Source organism: Lycium barbarum, chromosome 8, assembly GCF_019175385.1.
Source record: "Lycium barbarum isolate Lr01 chromosome 8, ASM1917538v2, whole genome shotgun sequence".
Taxonomy (NCBI): domain Eukaryota; kingdom Viridiplantae; phylum Streptophyta; class Magnoliopsida; order Solanales; family Solanaceae; genus Lycium; species Lycium barbarum.
The window spans coordinates 81487419-81511264 of NC_083344.1; the positions used below are offsets into that span (position 1 = coordinate 81487419).

Genomic DNA, 23846 nt, shown 5'->3' on the forward strand with positions numbered 1-23846 from the left:
GAAGTAGGTGATATAGGGAAATGCTGCCCAAATTTCGTTAGCTCAATAGTTTAGTTTGATCTTATAAGCGTTTCAATGACTTAACCTTAGTATGAATCATCTTGAATGTAGATTTATAATCTCGGGACAATAGACGTTGAGTGGCTGTCACGACCCAACCCCGTGGGCCGTGACAAGTGCCCGAATTGGGCACCCGAACACAATCACAAATCCGGGCGGCAAACAGATGACTTATACTGACACAAATATCAAACGCTGCCTTAGATTATATCAAACACATCCAGGTATATAACAGAAGCCGACAAGGCGGTGTTTCAAATTTATAAGATTTTCAAAGAAAATTTCGGCAGAGTTTCCTTTGTTTTTCGGACTATCCAAAATAACCCTGTACACAGCAAATTCCAACAAAGGCCACACAGGGCCAACAGAACAACATATACATGTGCGAGCCGACAAGGCTGCCATTACGAATGGGTACGCCCCAAACATAAGTCATAGACATAAAACGCATCAACAACTACAAACAGACCCACACCGATGTCCACAGACCTCTAAGAGTAATGACCGTATTATGTGGCGGGACAGGGCCCCGCCATACCCAAATAAACACCTACGAATACAACATAAGGGAGTTATACCACAAGCTAGCTCCGGAACAAAGGAGCAGTCCAAAATAGCCGAAATAGTGTCCTAAGCTGGCGGATCTCCGAAACGAGCGTCTGTACCTGCGGGCATGAACGCAGCCCCCCGAAGAAAGGGGGTCAGTACGGAATATGTACTGAGCATGTAAAGCATGAAATGTAGTAATAGACTCATAAGGAGACAAAGTATGTAGGACCCAATGCAGCAATCAGAAATTCATAAAACTTGCCTTTGGACATATTTCATCTGTATCATTCTCATATCAATATCGTTATAGAGTTTTGTAATCAAAGTTGCAAAATCATTCTGTATATAACATATATAACGTGTCCCGGCCCTTTAATGAGGGACTCGGTAATTAAAATCATAGCATCATAAACATAAACATAGACGTGTCCCGGCCCTTTAATAAGGGACTCGGTAATAGGGAATATGCCCTCCTGGCCACCATCTCCATATCATCATGTCATCATATCATCATATACATAGATATATAACGTGTCCCGGCCCTTTAGTGAGGGACTCGGTGATTAATATAGTAAATATGCGCACGAGAACGTGTCCTGGCCCGGGACTCAGTGAAGGATATAGCGGTAAGCACGAGCAGAATAAATAGCAACCACATATATGCAATTCATCTTTTTGAGACTCAGTGGATAAGCAACTAACCAGCTCTAAAGTGTAAAAATAATATTCATATTCAGTTCATCTTAAGTCTCATACAAACTATTACAAGAAACGTTTCAGATTTCATGTACGTATATCGCTTCAACATGGTATAGCTTGTGAAAGTCAAGTATGTCTCTAGTTGTGCAATTCTTTAAGAGTAGGAACTTCTATACATCATTCATTAGTCAATCATATAGTAGGCTTGTGACAATAGCATTAAGGAAATATAGAATCATAAGTCATGCATGGAACTAGAGAATAGAATTTACCCCAAGGTTCATATCGTTTCATACTTACGTCTAGGACATGCCAAAAGAAAGAAGGAATAGGCTTTACATACCTTTTGCGTTTAGTTGTATTCTAACTTGTACTTGCTGCCCAAAAACACTTATCCTATATCAAGATGTGAAGAACTACAATTAGTCTACAAGGGCATTCAACACGTATTGTGACATTCACAACTCCTTTCTAACAATTAAACGACGTTTCGTTCGCATTTAACCCAACTAGCGTTACAAGCTAACATGGCTAGTCGTTCTTTCATATATTGATCAAAACTTGTTTAAGCATGACTTAGGGAACTTGGGCAGTCCCTACACCACCCAAAACAGTCTCATACACAGGGCAACCCAACACACACATCATTTCCATTCTTACTTAGCAATTTTCCAATTTTTAACTTGCAACAACACAACACTTTTCATGACTTTACCTTCATGAAATCTTGGAACTGTTTTAGCATCATCTTCACTCTTACAACAGCCCACAATCAGTTCAGTTTTAACTTGAATCATGGCATTTTACATTCACTACACGTTTGCAACAAAAACCAACATTCAACACACACAATTTCACTTCTAATCCCTAAAACTGTCCACGGTTTTTGGACTGCCCTTACCCCTCAACATAATTCGTTTCTTGAACACCTTAATTTACATATTAAACATGCATACAATACACTACAATGTCCACAACAACAACAATCAAATTATAGCCCAAAACAGTCCATGAATTCGTCCAAAACAGCCCCCTACCCGGTTTCATCACAACTACTCCAACTTCATGATTTTCATTCGTTTATCCAACTACAATGCATTCAATTCATTTCCAATACATGTTCAACAAGATTAAGCATGACTTCATCAGAATCTTCAACACATGATTCATTTTAATTTCGAGCAAAAACAGTCCAATAGCCAACATGCAACATCACAACCAAACTCCCACAATCTTTGTTCATTTACATATGTTGATACATATTCAATTCACTAACAATACATGCACAATTAAATCAGTCATAAACTCACCTCTCACACGGCTCACTCTCTACTTCAACTATAACCACCATCCAACAACAACATGTATGAACTATACATCATCATGCAACACAAGAAACAACAAACATTCTTACCTTTCAATCTTGTGCTTCCCTTGAACGAATTTTCAACTCTATTTGGGTGCTTCACTTTCTTGTTTCTCTTAAACAACTAACACACCTTCTTATACACTAGATGAGGAGTAAATTAGATGGAGAAGACTGAAATTTTGGAGCAAATTTTTGGACCTCACTCTCGGCTAGTTCTTGGCCGAGAGCTCCCTTCTCTCTCTAAGTGTTCTTAGTTTGTAAGTGTTGAAATGAACTTGTGAGTTGATTGTGAATCAGATTTTTCACATTATGTATTCCCCCCATGTTTTGGCCATGTGTACCACACTAACTTGGGTCAAGAATCTTTGACCATTTCATTATTCTACACGGCCAAACATGGCTTTAAAATAATGGGCAGATTTTTGTTCACTTTGTGGGATTGGGAAGTGAGTTGTGGCATGCAACTTTGGTAAACAAAATAGACCATTTTTCTGCCCAATATTGTCTTGAACGTTTCCCCCATTAAAGTATGGCAAAAATCTGATTTTGTCATGTGGTAGTGGGGCCCACACGGCCACTAGTGCAAAATTTGTATACATTTAAGTCTTAATCCCCACTTAATAATCCAACTTGCATCGTCCATATCTCCTTATCCCGATATTATTTGGACGAGCGGTTTGTTGCGTTGTAAACTAGACTCGATGAACTTAATTTTAGCCTTTTGAAACACCTTAAAACTCATTATATACTAGAAGATATGCCTCCTACAATATAGGCTAAAATCGGGTCCGAGATTTTTCTGAGGTTGTTCCGATTCATTTCGTTTAACTTCTAGTCCTCTCCCAACCTCATGTAACCTCTTATACATATGTATACACACTTATATACATCCATAAAAATCCATATACGCATCTCGAAGGGTCCGGAGAATCACAATAACCTTAAACATAACTAGAGAACTCACAAAGCTTCGACGAAACTCCAATCGCAAAAGTATATTCATATCTTTTGTCCATCCTCTATATCGTTACTAATAATATCAAATACTTTTAAAAGGTCACTCGCATTACCTCATATACATACTCATAGCGTGATTTCAAATCCTTTAGGTAACCGTGTCACCTTGGGATACTTAAGAAAACCATATATATAACGATATTCTTACTAACTCGATTAACTTTCCTTGAACCTTCTTAACTCATTCTTTCTTATTTTAATATAGTAGCACGGATTATTATGGAGTGTAACATTCTTCCCCCCTTAGGAACATTCGTCCTCGAATGTTACATTAGTGTTGTATAAGCATACTTAACCTTTTACCCTTCCTAGTAAATCTTATCCTTCACTACCTCACAGCCTGTCTTACCAATACATTCACATCCGTCACAATTCATTTTCCTCCGTACTCTCATCTTAATCATACTACTACTCCTTTTACTATAAGCTCGTCATAATTTATCCCTATATATATATATATATTTTTTTTTTATTATTATTATTTTTTTTTTTTTTTTTTTTTTTTTAACAACAAAGGGTGAATATATGACAGTGTGGATCCTGGGTCTATCAATGCATATACATCTCGGGAGAAAATCGATAGTATACCTGTGACCACATTTGGCGACGCTTCCTGATCCTGTCTGCTAGCTAAAGCATATAAGCGGTTTGAAGGACCGCCAGAACTGGAAGCCCCTCCACGGCCTCTGCCACGGCCTGCTGGTATCGGAATACCTTGTCCCATAGGACGCATGGCAACTGAAGAAGAAGAACCAGCAACTGATCCCGTAGGCTGAGCTGCACCACCTGCACCACCCCCAAATCGACACTCCCTCATAGTATGGCCTTGACGTCCGCAAGAGAAACAAGCACCAGTAATGCGGCGGCATTCCCCCAGATGGCGCCTGCCACATCGAGGGCACTGTGGTATAGATGGCCTCGCCTGGCCTGAATCCCTGTGCATCTGGAAACCTGAAGTCATGGAGCTTTGACCAGCTTCCGAATACCCTGTGCTATCAAACCTCCTACCAGTGAATCGTGGAGGTTCACTCTGTGCCGGCTGAGAAGGGTAGCTATTATGCTGCTGTTGGGGTTGCCCGCCCCGAAACTCACCAAAATACCCAGCTGACCTGGCCCGCTTGGGCGGTCTCCTATCACGATCTCTGCCCGACTGATCCCTACCAGCATAATCGGCCCTGTATCGGTCCTCCATACCCTGGGCATGGGCCTGTAACCGGGCGATATCCATATCTGTCTGTGACGCCATCGCCATGCAACCGTCAATCAAGTAGCGGTCCAATCCTATCACATACCGGTGCATACGGTCAGCCATATCCGCTACTATAGCAGGGGCATATCGAGCCAAAGAATCAAACTCCAGGTTATACTCGCGAACACTCCGGCCGTTCTGCCGCAACTGTAAAAATTTATCAACCCGTGCCCGCCGTAACTCCGGGGGCAGAAAGTGGCGGAGAAAAGCAGTCACAAACTCATCCCAAGTAGCTGGGGAAGCCCTCTCACCTCTGGACAGCTCCCAAGACTCATACCAATTGGCAGCAACATCTCGTAATCTGTGCGAGGCTAACTCAACGGACTCGGTCTCTGAAGCCCTGACCAAATCCAATGAGCGCCGCACTCCCCGAATGAAGTCGTGGGGGTCCTCCTCGGGCTTAGACCCGAAAAACTCTGGGGGACGGCATGTCAGAAAATCACGAACCCTCAGGCTATCACGCCTGTCATCATCATCATAATCTCTCTGCCCGCGTCTGCGAACCTGTCCCGCTACCAAAGTAGTCAATAACTGTACAGCCTCCCTCAATGTCCTATCCTCCGCCCCTGGCTGAGGAGCTGGAGGCTCGGGCGCTGGAGCTTCTGGAGTCAATGGTGAAGCCGTCCCTTGATCCCTAATGGCAGCGGCTGGTGCTCCAGACTCCTCTGATGATGATGACGTAGCAGAGTCTGTTGGCCGGGGCGCAATATCACGCATTATCTGAGCAAGGGTCCGAGTACCCTTTCGAGCCCGGCTAGTCTCTCCTACCACCGCCTTTTTCTTCTGGGCAGCCGTTGCCTTTTTCGGAGGCATCACTGAAAGAAAAACACAACAACTGATCAGAACAGAGTCATCCTAATAGCACAGCTCTATCGCACGATCTAAGATTTCAAGAAAGGAAACACCCTAAATGTCCTGTAGCTTCCTGTTTATAAACGTGGTGCACAACACATCGATAAACAAGATTCTACTAGACACAGTCTGTGGACACTCCGAGGATTTGACCGCTCTGATACCACTTCTGTCACGACCCAACCCCGTGGGCCGTGACAAGTGCCCGAATTGGGCACCCGAACACAATCACAAATCCGGGCGGCAAACAGATGACTTATACTGACACAAATATCAAACGCTGCCTTAGATTATATCAAACACATCCAGGTATATAACAGAAGCCGACAAGGCGGTGTTTCAAATTTATAAGATTTTCAAAGAAAATTTCGGCAGAGTTTCCTTTGTTTTTCGGACTATCCAAAATAACCCTGTACACAGCAAATTCCAACAAAGGCCACACAGGGCCAACAGAACAACATATACATGTGCGAGCCGACAAGGCTGCCATTACGAATGGGTACGCCCCAAACATAAGTCATAGACATAAAACGCATCAACAACTACAAACAGACCCACACCGATGTCCACAGACCTCTAAGAGTAATGACCGTATTATGTGGCGGGACAGGGCCCCGCCATACCCAAATAAACACCTACGAATACAACATAAGGGAGTTATACCACAAGCTAGCTCCGGAACAAAGGAGCAGTCCAAAATAGCCGAAATAGTGTCCTAAGCTGGCGGATCTCCGAAACGAGCGTCTGTACCTGCGGGCATGAACGCAGCCCCCCGAAGAAAGGGGGTCAGTACGGAATATGTACTGAGCATGTAAAGCATGAAATGTAGTAATAGACTCATAAGGAGACAAAGTATGTAGGACCCAATGCAGCAATCAGAAATTCATAAAACTTGCCTTTGGACATATTTCATCTGTATCATTCTCATATCAATATCGTTATAGAGTTTTGTAATCAAAGTTGCAAAATCATTCTGTATATAACATATATAACGTGTCCCGGCCCTTTAATGAGGGACTCGGTAATTAAAATCATAGCATCATAAACATAAACATAGACGTGTCCCGGCCCTTTAATAAGGGACTCGGTAATAGGGAATATGCCCTCCTGGCCACCATCTCCATATCATCATGTCATCATATCATCATATACATAGATATATAACGTGTCCCGGCCCTTTAGTGAGGGACTCGGTGATTAATATAGTAAATATGCGCACGAGAACGTGTCCTGGCCCGGGACTCAGTGAAGGATATAGCGGTAAGCACGAGCAGAATAAATAGCAACCACATATATGCAATTCATCTTTTTGAGACTCAGTGGATAAGCAACTAACCAGCTCTAAAGTGTAAAAATAATATTCATATTCAGTTCATCTTAAGTCTCATACAAACTATTACAAGAAACGTTTCAGATTTCATGTACGTATATCGCTTCAACATGGTATAGCTTGTGAAAGTCAAGTATGTCTCTAGTTGTGCAATTCTTTAAGAGTAGGAACTTCTATACATCATTCATTAGTCAATCATATAGTAGGCTTGTGACAATAGCATTAAGGAAATATAGAATCATAAGTCATGCATGGAACTAGAGAATAGAATTTACCCCAAGGTTCATATCGTTTCATACTTACGTCTAGGACATGCCAAAAGAAAGAAGGAATAGGCTTTACATACCTTTTGCGTTTAGTTGTATTCTAACTTGTACTTGCTGCCCAAAAACACTTATCCTATATCAAGATGTGAAGAACTACAATTAGTCTACAAGGGCATTCAACACGTATTGTGACATTCACAACTCCTTTCTAACAATTAAACGACGTTTCGTTCGCATTTAACCCAACTAGCGTTACAAGCTAACATGGCTAGTCGTTCTTTCATATATTGATCAAAACTTGTTTAAGCATGACTTAGGGAACTTGGGCAGTCCCTACACCACCCAAAACAGTCTCATACACAGGGCAACCCAACACACACATCATTTCCATTCTTACTTAGCAATTTTCCAATTTTTAACTTGCAACAACACAACACTTTTCATGACTTTACCTTCATGAAATCTTGGAACTGTTTTAGCATCATCTTCACTCTTACAACAGCCCACAATCAGTTCAGTTTTAACTTGAATCATGGCATTTTACATTCACTACACGTTTGCAACAAAAACCAACATTCAACACACACAATTTCACTTCTAATCCCTAAAACTGTCCACGGTTTTTGGACTGCCCTTACCCCTCAACATAATTCGTTTCTTGAACACCTTAATTTACATATTAAACATGCATACAATACACTACAATGTCCACAACAACAACAATCAAATTATAGCCCAAAACAGTCCATGAATTCGTCCAAAACAGCCCCCTACCCGGTTTCATCACAACTACTCCAACTTCATGATTTTCATTCGTTTATCCAACTACAATGCATTCAATTCATTTCCAATACATGTTCAACAAGATTAAGCATGACTTCATCAGAATCTTCAACACATGATTCATTTTAATTTCGAGCAAAAACAGTCCAATAGCCAACATGCAACATCACAACCAAACTCCCACAATCTTTGTTCATTTACATATGTTGATACATATTCAATTCACTAACAATACATGCACAATTAAATCAGTCATAAACTCACCTCTCACACGGCTCACTCTCTACTTCAACTATAACCACCATCCAACAACAACATGTATGAACTATACATCATCATGCAACACAAGAAACAACAAACATTCTTACCTTTCAATCTTGTGCTTCCCTTGAACGAATTTTCAACTCTATTTGGGTGCTTCACTTTCTTGTTTCTCTTAAACAACTAACACACCTTCTTATACACTAGATGAGGAGTAAATTAGATGGAGAAGACTGAAATTTTGGAGCAAATTTTTGGACCTCACTCTCGGCTAGTTCTTGGCCGAGAGCTCCCTTCTCTCTCTAAGTGTTCTTAGTTTGTAAGTGTTGAAATGAACTTGTGAGTTGATTGTGAATCAGATTTTTCACATTATGTATTCCCCCCATGTTTTGGCCATGTGTACCACACTAACTTGGGTCAAGAATCTTTGACCATTTCATTATTCTACACGGCCAAACATGGCTTTAAAATAATGGGCAGATTTTTGTTCACTTTGTGGGATTGGGAAGTGAGTTGTGGCATGCAACTTTGGTAAACAAAATAGACCATTTTTCTGCCCAATATTGTCTTGAACGTTTCCCCCATTAAAGTATGGCAAAAATCTGATTTTGTCATGTGGTAGTGGGGCCCACACGGCCACTAGTGCAAAATTTGTATACATTTAAGTCTTAATCCCCACTTAATAATCCAACTTGCATCGTCCATATCTCCTTATCCCGATATTATTTGGACGAGCGGTTTGTTGCGTTGTAAACTAGACTCGATGAACTTAATTTTAGCCTTTTGAAACACCTTAAAACTCATTATATACTAGAAGATATGCCTCCTACAATATAGGCTAAAATCGGGTCCGAGATTTTTCTGAGGTTGTTCCGATTCATTTCGTTTAACTTCTAGTCCTCTCCCAACCTCATGTAACCTCTTATACATATGTATACACACTTATATACATCCATAAAAATCCATATACGCATCTCGAAGGGTCCGGAGAATCACAATAACCTTAAACATAACTAGAGAACTCACAAAGCTTCGACGAAACTCCAATCGCAAAAGTATATTCATATCTTTTGTCCATCCTCTATATCGTTACTAATAATATCAAATACTTTTAAAAGGTCACTCGCATTACCTCATATACATACTCATAGCGTGATTTCAAATCCTTTAGGTAACCGTGTCACCTTGGGATACTTAAGAAAACCATATATATAACGATATTCTTACTAACTCGATTAACTTTCCTTGAACCTTCTTAACTCATTCTTTCTTATTTTAATATAGTAGCACGGATTATTATGGAGTGTAACAGTGGCTAAGTAGACGACAAGGTATGTTAAGGCCGTTCCTTCCTTTCTTTTTGGCATGATCTGTATGAACAACACGTAACGTTAATCCATAATGACTTTATTCTTAGAGTTAGGAATGATCCATTTGATTCATGTTCCATAATGTATCTTCAGAAAGTCTTCCTTCATATTCAGTATGATCACTAGAGTTACTTGTACTCTTATCATGTTTTGCATTGCATGGCATTGCATTTATACATATACATATACAGACTACCACCTGATCAGTTGGTCATATGATCACTACGACGACGATGATGATGATGATGCCCACAGAGGCCGATACAACACGATGGGATGCCCACAGTGGCTTGACAGACATTATATATGCACATATATATGTATGACCTCATGCATGCATGCACCGCATTTATGTACATCATTGGTCTACAGAGGCAGGTCAGACATACAGATTGCATTCGTTACGTCCTATGTGTCTCTTATGTCTCTTTCTTATTACTCTCATGCCTTACATACTCAGTACTTTGTCTGTACTACTGTCCCTTTTTTTTGGGGGGGGGGGGGGGTGCGTTTCATGCCCGCAGGTACAAATAGATAGATTGGTGATCCGCCTCAGTAGGTTGTTGTTCAGCTGACGTTGAAGCACTCCTCTTGTTCTGGAGTTGCTGTCGTGTTTTGGTATGACATTCTTTTGTGTATATATGGGTGTGTCGGGGCCCTGTCTCGATTTCTTTATGACAGATGATCTAGTAGAGGCTTGTAGACGGTCATGGTACAGTTAGACTCGTTTTATATTTTACTGTGCAGTTTTGTCCAATATGATTGTATATTATGTCTTTATGGGCCTATTCCTTTTTAGCATATCTCTTATATGACTCAGCAGACTTCTATCTTGTTTATGATTATAGTAGGAAAATATGTTAGCGGTGCTTAGCAGGTAGGGCCGGGGTACCCGTCATGGCCCTCCAGTTTGGGTCATGACAAAACCGGACCGAACTGAACTAATTGGTTCTTCTGTTTTGTTTTTTCGGTTCTGTTACGATTTTATTTTTTTATAATTTCAGTATTTCGGTTTGGTTCTCGGTTTTAAGGTACTAGTTCTTCGGTGTACCGAAGAACTGAAATTTTACAACATAATTTAATAAAATAGGCACTCAACTACTCTGATCTTGGACCAATCCAATCAATTCCTAAATAACCTTTGCAGATCCATTGCAACCCAAGCCCATTCCTGAATTCCCTTTAGACTTTAGTTCTCTTTCCTAATTCTTATTTCCTGTTCGACTAAAATAAACCCTAGTTGTTGCCCTCTACTGAACGATTCTTTCCTCAGCTCACATCTAAAGAGTGAGTGAACTGTGAAGAATTGAAGCCGACAACTGGGCGACGGGCGAAGGCGATTGCGACTCGAGATGGCTGACTCTTACTGCTCTTAATTTTCAATTTCAAGGGCTGCATATGGTGAGACTGTAAAGGTATTCTGCTTAAAAGTTGAGGGATGCAAATATGTGAAGGTAGAGGAGAAATTAAATTATGTTAATCTTGAATTGCTATTTGTGTGGACTTCTGTAATTTCAGAACACAATTGCTATTATGTTTTATTCTTAATTTTTTACTTAGTTGTTCCATCCAAATAAATACCGAAGAACCGAATTTAAAAATCGAATTAAATCGAATCGAACTTGAAAAAAACCGAACTGAACCGAATTAGTTCGGTTTGGTGTTCGGTACACACTATTGAAAAACTTAAAATCGAAAACCGAACTGAAGTTTGAAAGAATCGAACCGAAGAACCGAACGCCCACCCCTACTAAGATCTACCATACATTAATTTTCTTGTGTTCAATTTTAGCATAGAAATTAACTTACCAACTGGTTATTATTCCTTATTCTGATACTAATAAGGATTCTGCAACATAATGTTGCACTAAATAATAATTAAGCTATCAATTAACAAAGTATTCAAAGGCAAAAAGAGATATCGGAGTCCGACGAGTTCCAAGTCGGAGCTTAACGAATCCAAAAAGGGATCCTAGAACACGTTTCAAATTGGATATCCGATTCGGATATCCAGTTTCGTCCTAGAACCCCATTGTTTCCGTTCTTTCGTCCTCCATATGAAACGTGGATCCTCCGTTTTACTCCCTTTGCGGAACGGAGAAACCTTAGGGTTTCAGTGGCAATCAAGAACGGCAACATGTAGATTGTGTAAGAACATCTACACAATTGATCTAACATTGTAGCTGGCCAGAATTTGCAGGCATCAAACTTGTTTTAGTGGTTTGCCGGCAGTAGTCCGGTAGGGGTGGGGCAGGATTTAGAAAATAGGTTATTTATTTATTTGCTGAAAAATAGTTTTTTCTTTCCTTTTTATTTATTTTAAAACTAGTTTAGTGTACTTTGCGCGTCACAAAAGCGCGTACCTTATTTGAAAATAAACATTACAAAAAAATAATTGGACTTAGCTACGAACTTCGTCGCTAAATTGTTCATCGCTAAGAATTTCTTTTGATAATTCATAGCTAAATCATTATTCACACCCCCCCCCCCCTCCCTCGATTTTACTACCTAGTAACCTCTCTTGCGGTTTACAATATCACACTTCCCTTATTTATTTATTTTATTACAATTTTTTAAATCTATTTATTACTCTTAATCAATAAAACTATAATTGGACTAATCAACCTCGTCAATTATTGTTGACCTCCCTTGTTTTTGTTTTTATTTTATCACAATTATTTTAATAAATATAATTAGATTGTACTAGTATACGCTTTTCTACTACTCTTCTACTATTATTTTAATTAAGAAAAATAGTAAAACTATTTTACTGAATAAATTACAATGTAAAAATCTATTAATAAACTCTTTCAAATTTGTTTTCGCATTTAATTATAGACCATAGGTCTTTATTTGTAATCTGTTCAAATGTAATAACAAACGAATATGTAAACATACTAAGAGCCTGTTTGGATGAGCTTAAAAAAAGCAGCTTATAAGCCAAAAAAAAAAAAAGTTGAGGTAGGCCAACTTATTTTTTTTTTTGACTTATAAGCTATTTTCAGCTTATAAGCTGCTTTAGATAAGCTAAGCCAAACTGGCCAAATTATTTTTTTGAGCTTATTTTAAGCATAAAATTACTTTAAGCTGGCCAGCCAAACACTCAAAAAAGCTGAAAACAGCTTATAAGCTGTTTTTAGCGACATATAAGCCAATCCAAATGGGCTCTAAATATGAGGAGAAAAGGACTCCTAATCCAAAAAGAAGTGAAAAAGCCAGACTTTTTTTGTACACGGTGGAAAAAATTGACTTTTACACCTAAAAGGTAGGGAAGGAAGGCCTAAATATTATGGGCGAATGTTGTTATATAAAAGTGGTCCGACTTCTGCAAGGTACTTCCTTATTCGTTTTGTAGGAGTTTAACTAAAAAAAAGGAACCGGTACCATTAAGTTAAATATTACTCATAACATAATATGCTTCATATTGTGCGGAACAAAGTTATATTATTACATTGCCAAGCTTGCTAGAAAGAGAAAAGTTGTGAAATTCTTGATGTTCTTGGTATAAGCGGGTACAATCTGGATTCAACCAGTTGTTATCGGCTGTGGAAAAGAGAAGAGAAACTTGTACAGTATCCCGATAAATCTGCAAATTTTAATGCAATGTTTAAGGTATACCATCAATCTTTGAGAGAGTTGGAATAAAAGTTCAAAATCATGTAGCAGTATGAGGATTCTATTAACAAACCATAAGAGTTGTCCAAATTAAAAGGTGAAGAATGAAACCAAAACCAAGTTAATTGAGTAGCAATTATCGAACTAAGGGAAGTTCCCTGCAAATTTTCAAGAAATAGAAGCAGCAAAGCAACATACATATTATGTAAAACAGATCTAATTTTGAGAAGATAATTCCCTATTTGTTTTAATTGTTTAGTAGGAGTTAAATAAAATTAATGTAGTATGCCTCATATTATGTACATTCAATAGTGGAACAAAGTTATAGTACTACATTGTAAATGTAACTGGACTGTAGCAGCGATTGTTGGCAGCATGTGATTCATCTAGGTATTACTTGAAAAAGGAGGACGAAGCATACGAAGTTACAAGTCATAACTAATACATTCATTTTGTGAACCCAAAAATAAGATTATTCTTAATTTGCTCTAATAAACTTTAAATTTTATTCTTTAAAGTGATTTCTTTAAATACATGCTAGATATCAAATTTTATATTCCATGCTTACAAACATTGAAGTATACCTTCATGCCAAAATCTATACAGACCGTATATCTAAAATTAGGCAACCAGAAAATCTCAGACTCAACTAAATAGAAAGCATGGTATCTTCAATAGACAAGTAGATGAATGTGTACCTTCACTTGAAGTAACATTATATGCTGACTTGAGCTTTAAAAGGGAAGAGACACTCTTTTGGTCTGACTTTGATCTGCATCAGAGATAAGGATGATGTTGTAGTAGAAAACTTGGTGGTAAACAAAAGAGCTAAGTCCATAATTTTTTTCATCATTTCCAAACCAATGTACTCAAATACCATTTTGAATTTTGTAGAACCAAAATGAAAAACCAAAAACATGCATCTAGGCATATATTTCGAAACTTGTATCTACAAATAAAGAAGGAAAATTTGCACATGCACATATATCAACCAGCCAAGAACAAGCTTGATACAACAGATTTTTGTATGGACATATCGATTTGTAGTAATTAATTAGTGCCAAAAATTGAAAAGGTGTCACTGATCAGTAATAAAAATAATATAGAATTACACATACACAAGTCATCTATTTTCAGACATGTATGTGCAGATAAGATAGAATTACCCTTCTATAATTCACATTTTGTGGCTAACTTGATGTCGTTATATAAATCATTCCAATGACTATTGGAAACTGCTAATACCAGATGAAATGAGTTGTCGAAACTTAATTACTTAATATTTTCTTGCTCCTTACACCAAATGCAAAAGCAAATATAGAAAATTTGCAACACTGGAAAATTTAGAAAGAGCTTCACTCTAGGAGAGGAAAGTAAATTTGTGCTTTGCAACAATTAGATTAAGGGAACAAAAACAGAGTATGAATAAAACATATTGGATTCACGTGAACCCATATATTATATGGTCCAGCCCTACACATAAAAAGATTGGTTATCACAAGCTTCCAGAAGAGTTAATGGGCATCATTGTGTCTGATTTGGGGGAATAAAGATAAAACTCTAAGTTAATCCCTTCTCTGCTTTACATTTGTTTTCTTTCTTTATCAAATGAGTACTCAAGTGACTTCCATGTCCCATGTGAGGCTGTGCATCTTAAAAAAGGGGGCGGATTCATATTTAAATCCAAAGGCGGTGGAAACTTTTTTATTACCTGGTGTCTTTATTGCATAGTGAGAGCTATCCCAATAAAATTCACAAGACTGAAGTTTTCACTCCTACTCTTTCCTCCATCTAATGTTTAACAACATTTCATCCAAAAGTCTAGTCTCGTTTGAGCCAAAAATTAAGAAAAAAAATTCCCAGGAGCTTTCTGATTATGTAAAGAGGAACACATCTCTGTCTTCTTCTTCTTATTTTCCTTACCATTTTCAGCATATACGGGTTTAAAGTTTCACATTTATATTTATACACTGCTGAGACGCTTCATGGCGCTTCACTGGAACTCTTTCATTTTGCCTTAATGCACCTGTGTGAGCAGGCATGGTAAGGCATGGTAAACAATCTTCTGCTTAAAACTGAACTCCCATTCTAATCCATGTGGCATCTCAATCAAAGATCCTCTTTATCTCCATGAACATTTCAAGGTTAGTTGCAACTGCAGGATCTTTAATTTAGGCACTACATAAAACCCAGACGTGCTCAAACTTCTATAAAAGTTTGCATACCTTTTCCTCAACATTCTGAACTCTCTTGGTATCTAGAAATAAGATTATCCTTAATTTGCTCTAATAAACTTTAAATTTTATTCTTTAAAGTGATTTCTTTAAATACATGCTAGATATCAAATTTTATATTCCATCCTTACAAACATTGAAGTATACCTTCATGCCAAAATCTATACTGATCGTATATCTAAAATTAGGCAACCAGAAAACCTCAGACTCATCTTCAATAGACAAGTAGATGAATGTGTACCTTTACTTGAAGTAACATTATATGCTGACTTGAGCTTTAAAAGGGAAGAGACACTCTTTTGGTCTGACTTTGATCTGCATCACAGATAAGGATGATGTTGCAGTAGAAAACTTGGTGGTAAACAAAAGAGCTAAGTCCGTAATTTTTTTGTGTGTAATATAAGGAAGAAGCAGAAAAGAAACATATCATTACACCAACCGTGCCCGTGATGGGCATGGGGTTTTCCCCAACATCGCTGTACATATAAGATCTAATATTGGAATTTCGTGGTGGTTCTAATTGTGTTGTAACATTATCCCAAGAAGAGGAAATATCATGCTAGAAAGACAAAACATTATCCAAAGAAAAGGAAATATCATGCTAGAAAGACAAAAACAGTGAGGTTGTCAGTCCAACTTATGCATGAGTTATGCTACAATTGGGTGAAATATGCACTTTAACAGCTATTGGCCCGTGCGCAATTTGAATAAAAGTAATGCTTTAAACTTTATGCTTTTTTGTTAAGATAAATAACAAAATCAGAAAGCTATATTATACAAACCAAAAGAGTAATTTCAAATTACTATAAATATCAAAAAGGTAGTTCACAGACTGCATTTAGCACGTCGAACTCTACCCGTGTTCCAACTTACATCCACGAATATACTGATACGACATAAATAACCGGCACACTTCCAATGATCTATAACAATAATGATCCATAACAATAAGACACATGTTTCGCAACAAAAATGAGCTCCGCCAGATGCTGTTTTACTCATTATCAAAAGTTGTATTAGAACCTAAATACCATTCGATACACATGAGAAAAATAAAAGTCAGAGAAGACTTATCATGGATAAGTTCAAGCAAGTCAAAGAATTCAGTCCATCATATATCTTCGCATAGAAGGGAATGCAGCTAAATTCATCAGTAATGGTCAAAAGAATCAAAGTTCTCTTTATCAATTCTTAAATATTCTAAAACATGGAAAGTTAGCTTTTGTAACCTTGTTTCTATTCTGTCTTCTAACCTCTTTGACTTCAAAAATAGTAGCTACTATTAGTAAATAGTGAGACGGAAGGGATCACTTTGTTTAACTCAGTAAACTAATACGTCATTACCTATTAGTTAAAATCACAACTTTAAGTCGTGATTTCAAAAGCCAGTAACTTGAAATTTAGCATGGTTCAAAAACTCCAATATTTATAAGTTATGTTTGTCAAAAGTTGGCTTCTTTTTCTTTTTTCGATTTTTCATTTTAGAATAGAGAGACAGTAGAAACTAAGGGTACACTCTCTAGAAGATTTGCTCGGAATGACCTAAGCAGCTCAAAAATAAGATGCTATGAAGACAGTAAATGACTCGAGCAAGAGACTACTTTGTAGCAACATTCATACTACATGACTTGAGCATACTCAAAACTATTCACAACTCTTATTTTATATTTTTAGTGCCACAACTTTTGTTTAAGCATACGAATTTCAGAAAGAAGCCCAAAGCTAACCGAGAAAAACAATAGTGAAGAATGGGACTTATGATATTTCTTTACACATTCTCTCATGGAAATGGATGTTTTGAAAAGTAAGCTTCCTCTTATATAAATTTCATTCATGCTTCTCCATAAACAGAATAGTTAGAAGCCATAAGTCAAAGGTTTCAACTCCATTCTAGAAATTCCCACACCACTTTTCTAGCCTCAGAAGCATTGTACTGTCTAAATTTCACTTCCTTGTATATGATAATAAACCGCAACGAATGAGATAGTAGAGTAATATGAGAAGTGGACAATACCATAAAAAGATAGTATACTGGAGAGCTAACCTAATATCACAGAAGGAAAAAGCGACTTGAAGAAGCAGGATAAAAAAGGCTTCAACTGTATCCCGAAGCAGCAGCAAAAAGATGCTCGAACTGCATCCCAAAATAATAGCAAAACTATATTCTATAGTAAAATGTCTTCAGCAGCAGTAAACCGTCGCAAGAAACTTCAGAAATAAGAGCAGCTGCTGCAAAATGACACATTCTTAATTTAAAAGGTATGCATGAGCATGAGAAAACAGTTGTTGCATTCTTTCTTACTCAAACGAAGTGTTGATGAAAATGCACTTTTTACTTTGTAGGATGTATGTGGATGACAACCACAATTCCGCAGTCTATTTTGTGCTAGAGCCATTCAGTGTACTCATTTTTGGACTATTTTGGCACAGAAATATGGATATTGCTGCGCCAGTTCAATTTGTGCTTTGTCTATTTTGCTGTTGGGCATCAGTTTTTCAAGCGTTTCATAAAATTTCTACATTGAAGTCTTAAGTTTTGTAATCTTAACATTTATTCCCAAAGCACACACATACAATATACAGCACTTATAAAATACAACCATTTAGCCTTATTTAACTAAACATGTAACATCAGAGCAAAAAAGTGTAGAAATTACCTTGTCCAGTCGAAGCAGTCTCTCTTTTTCCCCCATCTCCAGCAATTTTCACCTGCAAAACATCTGTGCTATCAGAAAATTCAGACCAATATATTCAATTAAATAAATCACAAATATCGGATAATATCATGTATTCAGAAATTAAAATCCGCAAAATGGTGGAAAAGCGTAAAGGCAGACCAAATTTAAAGACCAATCTGGTTGCAAAACCGTCATAACCGAGGAAGACTGCGAAATTAGGATAAAGATTATGATCACGTAATAAAAAATCAACAATAACAACGTATCAATGCCAAACAAAGAGAAAGAGCCAAGGACTGTTAATTTTTTCTAGCGAGAATCATGGGTTTACAAACAAAACTGGATAAATAACTGCAAATGTAGCAATTACTTACATAGAACTATCCATTTTCCTGTTTCTCTGCTGCGAGAAACTAAAAAGCCACTGATAACACCATTGGGCTCACTTTAAGCAGAACTTGTCAGAGACAAACACCAAAACATTGTATTCATTACAAAGAAGACACTATATATTTTTAGGACATATTTAAAGCAACACGGACTGCATAAAGAATTTGGAAACATATTTTTGTTAATAAAGGGGAATCAACGGACGATAGTAGCGAGAGCTGTCGAGGAACAAATCATGAGATAAAAGATAGCGAGAGCTGTAGAGGAACTAATAATGAGATAAATGAGTGAGTAGGTTCATTTGCATCGTCCTCCTACATACAGGGGTAGTGTTGTAAGATGTATGACAATAGTGAACAGGTAGAATACCACTAATGAGGAAGCGACAAGATATAGAGTCCCTCTTAGTTTTAAAAAGACACAGGAAAGGCCAAACCAAAACTTTAGCTTCTTATAGCAATAAAGTCTGTCTCTGGGCATTTTGTTGGTAGTTATTCATCAAATTTAAATGGTCAAATAAGTCTTGACCGCCTATATTCAAATTAAGAGGAGATTTCCACCACCTTTACACTAAATTTATGAAGCAGCAGATTGCAAGCTGCAAGAAGATTGAATCTGGAGCCCAATAATATCTGGTTCTAATATTTCAGGAGTTGCTTAGCTTGCGCCACTGGACGAAAAGAAAGCAACTGACAATAGGAGCATGTTTTCTCCCCTTATAGTACATCTTGAATAAAATACTGGCCATAGGGGAGGATGTCGAGTTTATATAGGCTATGAGATTATGTGCATCTGCATAGCTAATGCGTGTTGCTGGAAGAAAATAATCGCGTGCAGGTATAGTGTAACCTTCAATTTGTTCGGTTATTAGAATCATAGCAGCAGCAGCAGCCTCTTTCACTGGCTGTCCTTTTGGAATTATTGTTGCGTTCCACACAACACTAATTTCCCTTCAACATTTTCAAGTGATTCTGGGATAAGAACAAAATAAATAAATGTTGTTCAATGCTGAGTAGATTATTGGTAACAATGTTGGAGGGAAATCATTTGGTTACGAAGTTGCTTCACCATTACTTATTCGCCTAAATACAAACAGGAATAAATTTAGGCTGAGTCTTGACTGTATGATCTCGCTGTAACAGAGTAGTAATCTGTGCGAGAGAATTGTCTGTAAGCTCGTCACTTATATCAACAACTACTATTTTCGGCGTAACAATCATTTGTTTATTTAAGTGTACGTTTCCATTTAACTTCTGCTTTTATACCTCCAAATAAAGCTCTCCAACAAAATTACAATTAAAGATGGTTATCCGCAAACACGCTTAGGGTCCACTGCTAACTTTTGCTAAGCTTGGAAAGACGCATAAGTTGCAAACTAAGTGCTTACCTTAAGTTGCTTAGTTGCTTTTATGTCATCAATCATCAGCTCGGTAAACAGATCCTGTCAAAAAGCAACAAAGATCAATTATCATGCTTAAAGTCACAAAAAGCAAAGAGCTAAGTCTATAAATTTATAAGGGAAGAGTATGTCTATTTTGGAAAGTGTATCCATAGTTATATACATATAAAACCCGAAGAAAAATTAAACAATACGAACAAAGCAGAACATCAGAGGAAATCTTACATTAGTAGGATGTTAAATTATGCTAAGAAAGGCACGTACATTTGATAGGATTTAAATAGTCTCAATGGTTTACTTAACATAAATGGAGTGATTTTCTCTCTTCATTAAATAGAGAGGACATATATAGGCTGCAAGTTAGTAAAAAGGGGCGGTAGCATCCCTGTATTCCAAAAAGCTTAGAACTTTTAATATCAAGTTGACTAAACATGTCTATGCTAAAAGAAACGGCACTTGTACTGCCAAAAAAGAATCATACAGAACAAAGGCACTTTTATTTCTTTTTCATTTTAATTCAAGTGATTACTTTCTGAACAATTGATTGCTGCAATCCTATCCCAAGATAGAAAAGTACAACTTTCCTTCTGGATAAGTCATACTTCTGAATACACTTTCCCTCTGTTTTATTCTGGGAAACTCGCAGGAAAAACATGGTTCTATTTTTTCCTCAACAAATACTAAAAATATTGCCAACGTTCATCTTAAATACCCTGTCAAGTTCAAATAGGAAGGAGGCAGAGAGAGAAATGCAAATGTTATAAGGTCAACAACCAATGGATTAACGAATACATAGTAATAATGCGCAACTTTATTCTTACACGTAATCATTTAGAACGAAAAATCAATAATCTATAAGGAGAAGGAATCCTGCTAACCTCGAAGTATTCACTATTCAGTGCCATAGCCCATAGACTTTTAACATTCCCTTTGATTAGACCGATTTCTTGCAGAATTTGTTGGCAATGCAATTTTGCGATAGAAGCTTCCATTTGATTATCTAGAATTTGTCTCCTCGCCTTCTATGATGTTTGTGTTTGATTCCTCAAGTAATGATTCGGAGTCATGCCACATCTTCTCGCTTTCATAAACAATTGACTTCTGAGGTCTTTCACCTGTAAGCATCTATGATTTAATACTGGATTTAAGGATTTTTTAAAGATAAATCAAGAGTATATTCAAGTAAAACTTAGAAGATTATTCTTAAACTGTGAAAATGGAAGTTTCCAGATAGTTGAGTGATTGGTCTATGACCATGAGGCAAGTAAGGTTGATGAAAAATGTAAATGCAAGTAATAACTTACATATGTTATATGAATAGTTAGTAGCTTTTTAATTTCACATAGCAATCACAACCGAAAGGTAGAACTGAAAGTTAATATTCGCAAAATAGGATAACAAAAACATAAGCCACAGCCAACTTGGGAATAGAATTTAACATTTTGGTCTATCGCTCCGGTAGAATTATTAAGTCAATAGAAACCAATGCAATCTTCCTCATAGATGAAGGGATAAACAAAGCTGTAAGTATGGCTCTCTAAAATTTCTTCAGGAGAGTTTTCTTTGGCATGAGCCAATGGTGTCCCCAAAGGAATCCTCCACAATTTTCCAGGTATTCAAGGTGTACATTATTCTCATACTACATAACAACAGAACAAAATGATCAAAATTGTAGAATTATATGATATTAGGAAAAAGACATACTATACTTACAAGTATATGATGCTATAACTTGTCTGGAAAAGGGGCTTGGATACCATAAACAAACTACAAATGGTCCATTTTGGTACTCAGAAGCTGCTCTTTACAGTCCTGTAGATTCTTTGACAATAGTTGCTTTCAGGAGAATCTGTAAGTTTCACATATTTAAGTCCCCCCAAAGACTTTTAAGCAATCCAATTCTAGTGTTGAATATCCACCTTAAACTATTGAAAAAGGCTCATAAATACCCTCCTTCCATCTTTTGGTCTAAAAATACCCTTCCATCCACCTTTTAGGTCTAAATATACCCTTAAGGTTTGTTTTTGGCTCAAATATACCCTTTAAACTAACAGAATATGTTTTTTTGTTTTTTTTTATCGGAAAAGGTCCAAAAATACCCTTAATCTATTGAAAAAGGCTCATAAATACCCTCCTTCCACCTTTTGGTCTAAAAAAATATGAACGAAATAAGTTTTTTTTTTGGGGTTTGTTTTGCATTTCATGAATAAAAAAACGAAATAGGAAATTATAATTTTTTTTTTGCATTTCGTGTATTAAAAAATAAAATAGGAAATTATATTTTTTTTTTTGCATTTCGTGTATTAAAAAAAAAATAGGATAAAAAAAAATTCGTTCATATAAAAACGAAATTGGAATATATATATATATATATATTTTTTTTTATTTCGTTGGTATATATATTTTCCAAGTTCGTTTTTATATGAACGAAATTAATTTTTTTTATCCTATTCGTTTTTTAATACACGAAATGAAAAAAAAAATTATAATTTCCTATTTTGTTTTTTAATACACGAAATGTAAAAAAAAAATTATAATTTCCTATTTCATTTTTTTATTCATGAAATGCAAAAAAAACCCAAAAAAAAAAACATATTTCGTTCATATTTTTTTAGACCAAAAGGTGGAAGGAGGGTATTTATGAGCCTTTTTCAATAGATTAAGGGTATTTTTGGACCTTTTCCGAAAAAAAAAAACAAAAAAACATATTCTGTTAGTTTAAAGGGTATATTTGAGCCAAAAACAAACCTTAAGGGTATTTTTAGACCTAAAAGGTGGATGGAAGGGTATTTTTAGACCAAAAGATGGAAGGAGGGTATTTATGAGCCTTTTTCAATAGTTTAAGGGTATTTTTGGACCTTTTCCGTTCTTTCATTGTTATACATCAACTTTTCAAGTGCTTTATAAAGTTATATATTAAAGTTTAATTTGTAAGTTTAAATATTTATTCTATACCACACATAGAAATAACCAGCGAACAGAACACCATCACAGAGAAGCAAAAACAGGCCATCTTTTAGAGGAAAATATCAAATGAAGAAGCCAACTCATATCAATCAAATAGGAGACTCACCCAAAATCAGCAAGCATAAACAAATGGAAGTTTTTTGAAAATCCAACTTCTCCACTCAATAATCCAACAACATTTCCAGGAAATTGGCTTGTATTATTCAATATGAAAGAGCTCGAGTTGAAAGACACAGACATGGAAAATTACTTATTTCTACTATTAATGTGAAACAAAATTGTAGGACCATTATATTCCAATTAAATGGATGGAAAAAGTAGGTAATTTTATATAATACAATGGATTAAATAAAATACAAATTCACGAAATACACTCTACAACCCAGTCATAACACCAGTGAATTTCTTTGTACGACAAGAAATTGTTATTAGGTGTGCATGTCTATGAACTTAGGTATTCATTTTAGTCATCAATTCACTCTTACTTGTGCATCAAATTAACTACCAAGAATAATTCACTCTTACTTGTGCATCAAATTAACTACCAAGAATAGAAGGAAAATAACTTACTGTAACTCACTGATACAACACCACCGAAGACTAAGTCGAACCAAAGCAGAGAAATTGGGTCTGTATTGAGGAGCAGTAACGATGTCAGAAGCGGAGAAGATGAAGTGAGGGTGAATAGATCTGATGTTCTGGTAGCTTCTAAAATTTGTAAGGAGAGCCGTTTTTCCTTTTTTTTCAATATATAAAGA

General features: G+C 36.7%; 1 protein-coding gene across 4 annotated transcripts; it reads right to left on the reverse strand.

The window, feature by feature from the left end:
• Positions 1–310: 310 nt before the first annotated feature.
• LOC132606239 (uncharacterized) lies at positions 311–23846 on the reverse strand. Of its 4 annotated transcripts, XM_060319644.1 has the most exons (9): positions 23659–23846; positions 21000–21236; positions 20110–20163; positions 18312–18374; positions 17699–17883; positions 15896–15969; positions 14119–14192; positions 4283–6545; positions 311–725 (listed from the first exon to the last, which is right to left on the reverse strand). In XM_060319644.1, exons 8-9 carry the CDS (start codon positions 5754–5756, stop codon positions 691–693), a joined length of 1509 nt encoding a protein of 502 aa, XP_060175627.1. In that variant the 5' UTR covers positions 5757–6545; positions 14119–14192; positions 15896–15969; positions 17699–17883; positions 18312–18374; positions 20110–20163; positions 21000–21236; positions 23659–23846; the 3' UTR covers positions 311–690. The 4 variants fall into 4 exon arrangements, 3 of the variants coding, with proteins under 3 accessions (XP_060175627.1, XP_060175629.1, XP_060175628.1); XR_009569647.1 differs by lacking the exons at positions 311–725; positions 4283–6545 and adding an exon at positions 13192–13391 and having other exon boundaries at positions 17699–17788; positions 18312–18363; XM_060319646.1 differs by lacking the exons at positions 14119–14192; positions 15896–15969; positions 17699–17883; ... (2 more) ...; positions 21000–21236; positions 23659–23846 and adding an exon at positions 7472–9739 and having other exon boundaries at positions 4283–5758; positions 6459–6545.